This window comes from Solanum pennellii, chromosome 9 (genome assembly GCF_001406875.1).
Source record: "Solanum pennellii chromosome 9, SPENNV200".
Lineage (NCBI taxonomy): Eukaryota > Viridiplantae > Streptophyta > Magnoliopsida > Solanales > Solanaceae > Solanum > Solanum pennellii.
This window is the reverse complement of record NC_028645.1, coordinates 79,732,562-79,743,320: the sequence shown is the minus strand read 5'-3', so window position 1 is coordinate 79,743,320 and position 10,759 is coordinate 79,732,562. Positions and strand designations below refer to the sequence as shown.

General features: G+C 27.6%; 1 protein-coding gene across 1 annotated transcript; it reads left to right on the top strand.

Moving 5' to 3' along the window:
- The first annotated feature begins 10,013 nt into the window (after positions 1 to 10,013).
- Positions 10,014 to 10,753, top strand: LOC107030608 (protein RDM1-like). Its single transcript, XM_015231874.2, has 2 exons — positions 10,014 to 10,169; positions 10,252 to 10,753. Exons 1-2 carry the CDS (start codon positions 10,115 to 10,117, stop codon positions 10,632 to 10,634), a joined length of 438 nt encoding a protein of 145 aa, XP_015087360.1. The 5' UTR covers positions 10,014 to 10,114; the 3' UTR covers positions 10,635 to 10,753.
- The last annotated feature ends 6 nt before the right edge of the window (positions 10,754 to 10,759 follow it).

The window sequence follows — 10,759 nt, the reverse complement described above, 5'->3', positions numbered from 1 at the left end:
ATAAGTAGTACTGAGTAAATATTTATAATCTAACACTATTTACTAAATTACATGTTATTGACCCTAATATCATGAAGAAGGGTGCATGTTTGATTAGAGATCAATAATTACTCTTGATATAATGCTATTTTCTTGGAAAGGTTATTTAGGTGGATTGTAAAATTAAAAATTAAAAATTAAAAATTAATCTCAAATTTAATAAAATATTATTTTTATATCGATTGGATGTTTGATTTTTTTAGTTTAATTCAATTTTCAGTTTTCTATGAACACTGCTAGTTACAATACTAATGGTAATATGTTTAAGCTTATTTATCTGACACATACATTAATAGATAGTGATGCGCAGCAGTCAGCTTGGTTTCATGTGTTATTGGTTTGATTTATCGATTTTCAATTTGTAAATACGTTAAATTGATAACTAAAATCAATAACATACTTTTTATCGATTTTTGGTTAATTGATTTATGATACTTAACTGTTTAATTTTCGATTTGACCAATAAAAAAATACTCAAATATATTAATATATACGATAAGAAAATTTTCATATAAACCATAGGATTTTCTAGCATTTGGCATGAAAGTAATAATCATAAAAGTAACATTCATTTTTCTTGCAAGTTTAGATACTAGACACATTCAAAAGAAAAAGTGTGAAAGTAACAATCGTTTTTTAGCAAATCTAGGCAATTGACACATTCAAGTTAGAAATGTGCTTGCAATTACACAATGATACAATAATTAAGGTTTAAATAATACTGAGGTTAAAATTATATTTGTAAAATGTTATACAGTTAAGGTTTATTGGTTTAAGGATAAAATAATGTTTAACTATTAACAAAAATCATAAAATCAGAAACCAAATCAATAATTCAATAAAAAGTTTTGTGAAACCATTTAAAAACTATTAATCCATTACGAATAAATTAATAGTTTTTTTTAATTCGATTTTTTGATTAATTGATTTTTACATATCTCTATTTATAGATAAACAAGGTTATAATTTTTGTAAGAAATGTAATTGTTGAGATGCTCAAAACTTCACATTCTTTCAAAGAATACATAAATAATGTATCTCGTATTCAGTTTATACACTAATAATTGAATCACTTATTAAACATAATTTTATATGAAAATTCATTGTTCTCTTTCCATGTTTCCTAGAAAGAACACAACAAGATCAATAGTAACCCTGTAACCATTACATAAGAGCTCAAATTTCAAGATTAGGAATTAGTCAGATTTATTGGATTTTGAATTAAAATCCTACATTGTTGGATTATCATTTTGAGCTGTTAAAAAATCAATTGAAAATTTTATTTTGTTATTGTTTCAAAGCCGTTTATTTTCATCACAAAGTAATATTACAAAAATTAAATTGATTAACTAAAAACATGATTAAAGAACAAGAATATTATGATTGTTTCAATTTTCAAAAGAAAGGCAGAATTAATTTAATTGAGAAAATGTGGTGATATATTTAGAAAACTTTATTACACCAAATAATTTAAAGTTTCTAATTATATCTTGATAAAGATTTATCTCAAAAGTTTAAAGTAAAATTTTTAAAAACACATATATTATTACTTTTTTTAATACTTAACTTGTTATTTATTGTACAATATAATTACGAACATAAAACTTATAGTTTCAGGTAATAATATATTATCGTTAATTATACTAATAAGTATTAATTTAAACTTATAAAATATTATCCAAGTATCCATGTGTTTATAATACATATCTTTTGATGTTTTTATATCAAATTTTATTCTCTCCTTTAAAATTAAAGAAATTTGATTTAAAATTTTAAAAATATCTATACTATAAAAAAAGTAAATAGTTTTTCTCTCTCTCCTTTTTCTTTTCTCAACTTTTTTTACGTTTTTTTCCAATAAATTTCAATATTGCCATTAAAAAAATCACTATTAATTAAAATAATTTATGGGCTCAAATTTTGATTAGTTTCCCGTTAAATCACCCCTAATTGTGTTGTGCGTAAATTGTTATGTAACTGATGGGAATGAAAATCCTTGGATTAACTTTACTGTAAAGTTCGAGCTTTACTTGAAAATATTTGTTTGAAAAAAAATATTTTTTAGTTGGAAATCATGTAGGTTGTTATTATTAGGGATTTTAAGTATGCGGATTGAGCTAAATTTATGCAGGTTAAAATAAATTGAATTTAGATGTGTTATTTTGGCTACATATTAACTCAATGTTTTAATGGGGCTCTTTAACATAAATGTATCGTCAATCGAAATTTTTTTAAGCTAAAATGTTTGTATGTTTGTAATGTATATGTAATATATTGATATAATATAAATATAATATAATAAGGGTTGTGGTAAAGTGATAACTCTTTTTTAAGTCTTTTAATTTTTTTTGGGAGTGGGGGAGGGGTGATGATGGTGACGGTGGGTGGGTGGGCGGTGATTGGGGTACAGTGGTGGGGTGGAATGGTAAGGGACTAGCGGGTTGAGGTATTATTAACTTAGCTTTGATTTAATATCTTTTGGCTTTAGAAGATTAAAGCGGGTTACAACCATTTTATCTAAATTATATTTGACTAAATTTATTTTTATCCGTATTTTACATTGGTGGATTATGGTTCAATTCATTTTTAACTTAATATATATTCAAACCATCCAAATTCGATCCAATCCATCCATTTGCCATCCCTACCTAGAATGAAGTTATCAAGAAAAGAGGGAAGACAATGCTAGGTTATGATGGAAAGAAGAAGGAACACATGGTACACTACTCAATTCAAAACGGGAGTTGAGATTTAGAGTTTCGTGCTCTGTCTTCTTTTTCATTTTTGTTCTTAGTAAACTTATTCTCCTCGAAGGAGTAGATTCATAGAAGGTATTTGACAAACATGTTATATTGATGAATGCGTTAGAATTTTAATTTTCTTATGTTTGAACTCGTTATGAGAATTTTAATTAAATTGCAGCTTTGTTCATTATCTTATTTGATCAAAAGAGGATTATCTTATTAATTTTGTTTCATAATCTTGTGTGAGTTTGAATCAATATATCTTCTCGAAAGTAATTGAAAAGCTTGTTCATAATTGATTCATGAATCTCAAGGAAAAATAGTCGACTGGCATTATTACTTCCTTAAAAATAAGCATTAACATGTTCTTACATATAACGATCAATGAGTTATAATTAATTTATTTCTTGATCTTCTCAATCTTAGTGATACTCTAATCAACTATCGAATTCGAAAGACTGGATAGAATTTTAGATGTGATCAATGAATATGGTCAAATTTAGACTATCATGATGAAATTCTTTAGTCTTTTACCCTTATCGTTAATTATTGATATTAAACTTATTCATAGTTATCAATTGTCTTAAATTATCATTAATCTATAACATGGTTCATAACCACTATTAACTCGCTCGCCACTCTCGTTTGGTGGCAGTCTCGCTCGCCTCTCTCGCTTTTTTATGCAAACACAAATGTATAAAATGTGTTTGTATTTGTATAAAGCGAGAGGGAATTGTATAAATTCATATATTTTCATTTTCCTCTCTCCCCTCTCCCAGATCTTGCTCGCACTCTCCCTAATCTCGTTCGTCACCCTCGCCTCTCTCGCTTATACAAACATAAACAAAGTGTATAAATTGTGTTTCTATTTGTATAAAGCGAGAGAAAATTGTATATACACATGTAAATACATATATTTCCGTCCTATACACTTATAATTATACAATAAAAATACTCCCCTGCCCAGTTTCTTTTGCCTTTCTCTCTTTCTCGTTTTATGCAAATTCAAATTGTATATGATTTCTCTCTTTCTCGTTTTATACAATTCAATTTAATTGCATATTCCTTGCCCAAGTCTCTTTTTTCTTTCTCACTTTCTCATTTTATACAAATTCAAATTGTATATGATCGTCCTATACATTTATGATTATACAATACAAATATTTCCCTGCCCAAGTCTCTTTTGTCTTTCTCTCTTTCTCGTTTTATACAATTCAATTTAATTGCATATTCCTTGCCCAAGTCTCTTTTTTCTTTCTCCCTTTCTCATTTTATACAAATTTAAATTGTATATGATCGTCCTATACATTTATGATTATACAATACAAATATTTCCCTGCCCCAGTCTCTTTTGTCTTTCTCTCTTTCTCGTTTTATACAATTCAATTTAATTGCATATTCCTTGCCCAAGTCTCTTTTTTCTTTCTCCCTTTCTCATTTTATACAAATTTAAATTGTATATGATCGTCCTATACATTTATGATTATACAATACAAATATTTCCCTGCCCCAGTCTCTTTTGTCTTTCTCTCTTTCTCGTTTTATACAATTCAATTTAATTGCATATTCCTTGCCCAAGTCTCTTTTTTCTTTCTCCCTTTCTCATTTTATACAAATTTAAATTGTATATGATCGTCCTATACATTTATGATTATACAATACAAATATTTCCCTGCCCCAGTCTCTTTTGTCTTTCTCTCTTTCTCGTTTTATACAATTCAATTTAATTGCATATTCCTTGCCCAAGTCTCTTTTTTCTTTCTCCCTTTCTCATTTTATACAAATTTAAATTGTATATGATCGTCCTATACATTTATGATTATACAATACAAATATTTCCCTGCCCCAGTCTCTTTTGTCTTTCTCTCTTTCTCGTTTTATACAATTCAATTTAATTGCATATTCCTTGCCCAAGTCTCTTTTTTCTTTCTCCCTTTCTCATTTTATACAAATTTAAATTGTATATGATCGTCCTATACATTTATGATTATACAATACAAATATTTCCCTGCCCCAGTCTCTTTTGTCTTTCTCTCTTTCTCGTTTTATACAATTCAATTTAATTGCATATTCCTTGCCCAAGTCTCTTTTTTCTTTCTCCCTTTCTCATTTTATACAAATTTAAATTGTATATGATCGTCCTATACATTTATGATTATACAATACAAATATTTCCCTGCCCCAGTCTCTTTTGTCTTTCTCTCTTTCTCGTTTTATACAATTCAATTTAATTGCATATTCCTTGCCCAAGTCTCTTTTTTCTTTCTCCCTTTCTCATTTTATACAAATTTAAATTGTATATGATCGTCCTATACATTTATGATTATACAATACAAATATTTCCCTGCCCCAGTCTCTTTTGTCTTTCTCTCTTTCTCGTTTTATACAATTCAATTTAATTGCATATTCCTTGCCCAAGTCTCTTTTTTCTTTCTCCCTTTCTCATTTTATACAAATTTAAATTGTATATGATCGTCCTATACATTTATGATTATACAATACAAATATTTCCCTGCCCCAGTCTCTTTTGTCTTTCTCTCTTTCTCGTTTTATACAATTCAATTTAATTGCATATTCCTTGCCCAAGTCTCTTTTTTCTTTCTCCCTTTCTCATTTTATACAAATTTAAATTGTATATGATCGTCCTATACATTTATGATTATACAATACAAATATTTCCCTGCCCCAGTCTCTTTTGTCTTTCTCTCTTTCTCGTTTTATACAATTCAATTTAATTGCATATTCCTTGCCCAAGTCTCTTTTTTCTTTCTCCCTTTCTCATTTTATACAAATTTAAATTGTATATGATCGTCCTATACATTTATGATTATACAATACAAATATTTCCCTGCCCCAGTCTCTTTTGTCTTTCTCTCTTTCTCGTTTTATACAATTCAATTTAATTGCATATTCCTTGCCCAAGTCTCTTTTTTCTTTCTCCCTTTCTCATTTTATACAAATTTAAATTGTATATGATCGTCCTATACATTTATGATTATACAATACAAATATTTCCCTGCCCCAGTCTCTTTTGTCTTTCTCTCTTTCTCGTTTTATACAATTCAATTTAATTGCATATTCCTTGCCCAAGTCTCTTTTTTCTTTCTCCCTTTCTCATTTTATACAAATTTAAATTGTATATGATCGTCCTATACATTTATGATTATACAATACAAATATTTCCCTGCCCCAGTCTCTTTTGTCTTTCTCTCTTTCTCGTTTTATACAATTCAATTTAATTGCATATTCCTTGCCCAAGTCTCTTTTTTCTTTCTCCCTTTCTCATTTTATACAAATTTAAATTGTATATGATCGTCCTATACATTTATGATTATACAATACAAATATTTCCCTGCCCCAGTCTCTTTTGTCTTTCTCTCTTTCTCGTTTTATACAATTCGTTTTATACAATTCGCTTCAATTGTATATGTATAGCGAATTATACATATATATTATGAAGTACTGTGAAAAGTCCAGCAAATCTCTTATCTCTAGGAAACATAAACTCAAAGCGGTAAAATTTTTAAAATTTAAAATTTTAGAGTTCAAAAATTACTTTTTTTTTGCGATTCATATAAAGCACTGCACGAAAAAGCAAAACCAACATAATTTTATTTCTGAAATAGACATGATTTTGGGAAATTCTCAAAGCAGAATGATGGAATAGAACATCAAAAAATATATATTTTTAGCCATAGCAGGAGATTATATACTTGATGAAGAAAAAAGTATATCGCTTTTCGTTATCTCTAAATTTTACTAGAAAATTAATGAAGAGAAATTCAGTATATAGAGAAAAAAAAGAACTCACAGGCATCGCTATACACTCAGATCTCCTTGTTTTTTACACTATGTTTGGATCATTGTTATCCATTGTATTGTACTGTATCGTTACTATACCTACAATATTTGTTTTGATTATTACTTAAAATATATTGTACTGTATTGTTGAATTTCATTGTTACGTAACAATGAGAAGCCCTATTTTATGGAACAACCAATTTGATGTGTTCCCATTGTTACTTCTTTTTTTTTTCAATTATATCTTTACATAATATTTCAAAATACTATTTTACCCTTTACCTTGAATATTTAAATCAATCAAACCTCCTACCCTTACGATACAATCAAACCAAACAACTAAAATGTTATTAAACAACAACAAACAATACAGTCTAGCCAAACATTGTATCTGTCATACAATACAGTACAATACAATACAATACATTATGAAACAATGGATAGCAATGATCCAAACAAAGTGTTAAAGATATGGATGGATAAGATTTTAAGTGGGTCGGATAAAATTTAGATGGATCCGGGTTTGACTTGGAGAAATTATTATTTTTGCTTGATTTAAATTCCAGCCAATTAAATACTGTCACTTCATTAATGAAAAGATTAATTATTATTCATGAAAAAATCTGTTAAGTGAAAACGTAATATAGGTCCATATAGGTGGATGAAAGGGTGTTTTTGAGCTCAAAGGTGGATGAAGGGTATTTTTATTCCATTTCATATACTTAAAAGATATTTTATACTCTTCTCCGATTTTTTTTTTTCAAAATGGAAAAAAAACCATACAAAAGATATGTATCAGATAATCGTTTCATCGGATAACTTTTTATTGGGTTTGTATTACTAAGTTGACATCATTATTTTTTAGTTTTGATTTGTATTTTTTGGGGTCTTTTATGTATTTTTGTGTTTCAATTTCAAAAAAGTTTATTTAGTAAAATTTCTTTTGGCTTTGTATTATTAGTAACCTCACTACTATTCAATTTGTGTTCATATTAGTATTGTTTGTTGTATTTTTTCAGATTTCGATTGTATCTACAGAACAATGTATTTATTCAAATTAAATTATAGGCTAATTAAATGATATATATTCTTACTTAAATTTGTATTCATATATAATTAATCGTCCACTCATGCTTTCGTGGAAACAAGGAACTGGAAGTCTGTATATTTATTTTTTATATGTTAATTGTATTTTCATTAAGTATTTATTTAAGCATATTGTATCCACGTGCATTCAAATCATTCATTTTGTGTGTCATGTTCAAATTCAGTTATAAACAATATTTGTATTCAAAATAAATGTATTTTGTATGTTGTATATCAATCATTTGTATTCATGTAGTTTTATTTTGAACTTTTGATTAAACAAAACAAAATTGTATTCTAAACTAGATTTTGTATTTCAAAAGTTGTATTTCTAAAACTGTATTCTAAAAGTCGTTTCTTAATATAGTTGTTCATCAAATTCATTATTTACTTTTATTTTTAAATTTTCATTTAAACAAAAGTGTATTTTAAATTGATTTGTATTTCAAATTCTTGTGTATTTCAAAAATTGTATTCTAAAAATTATTTACTAACTGTTGAACAACTTTGTATTCCAATCATTTAACATATAAAATCACAATATTTTAATATAGAATTGAGATCTCATCATCATATTATAATCATTTAATACATAATATTACCAAATTTGTATTCCAAAATTTATATTCGAATTATTCAATATATAATATTACATCAATAAATTTGTATCTAAATTCAATTTCAAAAAAACTACTCTCAAGCTACGTTACCCCTAATTTCTTATACAATTTATTTTCAGTTTGAGAATGAACAAAAAAAAGGTAGCATGCTTGTTGTCCCAAATCACACATCAATCGTCTACCCAAAATAATAAATAAAGCATAAAACAATAGCAATAAATCATTCCAATGTTTGAAAGAATGGATCGTTAATACTCTCTGTCCCTATTTACTTGTTCATATTTCTTTTTATATCTATTCCTATTTAGTTGTCCATTTAACAAATCAAGAAAGGACAATAATGTGTTTTCCTAATATGCCCTTATTTAATTCTAGAAAATTTCTAGTACTACTAAGTTGTAATTGATGTGTTTTGAAACCAGAAAATATATTTATTATACTTGGAGAGTTGCATAATCTTTTAAGTTAAGGATAAAATTGTAATTAAGCTATGATAATTATTGGTGCCTTAATATGTGTGTCACTTCTTAAGTGGACAACTAAATAGGGACAGAGGGAGTAGTCAATTTCAATATATTCAACTTTGCCTTGAGTTAAAGTTGGGCAGCCTATAAAAAATCTCAAACTGAGTTCAAAAATCGATTCAGATTTACAAATGGAAATCGATAAAATGCGAACCACAAGGAGCCAATTGTTCGATTATTTCAATATTTTCTCACATAAAAACATTCCGAATGAAACTTGAGAAATAATGGGGAGAAAATTTGATATTGGACATTAGAGAAACAATGAAAGTGGAATCACTGTATTTTATTTTTTTTGAAATTGTAACTGATGAAAATTCAAGTGATATATTCCTTTTTAAAAATGTTGTTTTCTCTGATTTTCTCTATTCTGTTATTGAATAATTGTACTATTTCAAATTAAACAAATTAAAAAAATACATGATTAGATATATAACAAACGCAAATATTGATATTTTGAATAAATATTGATAATGTGGCTAAGAAATCCTATTAAATGCTAAAACATTGACATTTTAAAAAATTTCCCTAAATTTTATAACGAATCTGGTTGCTATCACGTATTAATTGAGAATGGTAATGAAATGAGTTATAACAGTGTGTTTGTAAAAAGGGTATAAAATGGTTGTTGAAAAATATATAATAAAGATGGGGAAATTATAATATCAAAATAATAATAATATAAGAATTAAGATAAATACTATTACAACATTACTCTTAAGTAATATATATGTATGTATATATTTATATAATTTTTAACTTGTGCTAGACACTGTTCTAAGAAATTATTTTAGCAGTATGAAATGTTTCCCAGAATTAAACAAGTGTTCTCTAATTAATTAGAGAATACAGGAATCAACGAATTATAAATACTACAAAATAAAGCAAGTCATCGGAAGGAGATATTTGAAATCGGCTAAGTTTTACTCTTCATTTGGTTGTCTTTCCTCAAGATTTCATCAACTTATATATAGGGGAGTTTAGGCCTTCAAACTTGGAGAAGAGGATAACATTACTTGGGGAGAAAGGGAATTAATATTTGGAGGCGAAGGAAATAAACTCAGGGACAAAGTATTATGACATATGCACATTCGTCATCAACTTAATGACGTAAATGCTTATGTCATAGACTAAATTGTCTCAAATTAATTCAAAATATTCAACAAGCGTCACAAAGGTTAACCCAAAGGGCATTTCGTAGCCAATAAGTTAACGAAGAGTATCTTTGAAGTCCTCTATATAAGAGAAGCCCTCTCTTCAAATGTAAGCAAAAAAATCAGAAGGAGCTAAACTTCTCTGAATGGTTCAACTTTTTTTTATTCTCTTTTTGCTTTCCATGGCCGATCAGGATTTAGGTATAGATTATTTCTACTTTTCTTTTAATTTTCTACTTACTTTTACCTTTTTGTTTCCTTACATGTGGGCTTTATACTGCAGGTGTTATACTCAGAAAAGCAAAAATGTACCAAGAGTACATGCAGATTGTTCCTATCCCCGCAAGGAAGGCCTCTGTGATTCCTTTTAACTCATGGATAGGGTTGGCTACATCAATCAAGGGGTTATATGGGCAACCCCTGCACTACCTGACCAACCTCTCCATAAAAAAGTGGGATAGCTTGAGGACTGGGGCTAGCGATGAAGAGGTTCCATTGGATATACTCATTGATCCAGCTAAAGCTGAAGCAGGCATTTGGCTTATAGAAGAAATGCATAGAAAAACTACATCTCCTTATTTCATTGCTAGGCTCTGGCATGCTGATCCTATGTATCATGCTAATATTTGTGCAATTTTACCAGATTTGAAAGATCCATCCAAATAGATTCGTCTGCAAATACCAATCCATCTTATATATGGATTTGGTCTAGAATCTTGAATTTCTAATTTATTTCTATGTAATACCTATCTACACATAAGCATCATTAAAACTATGTACGTTTTGAAAAA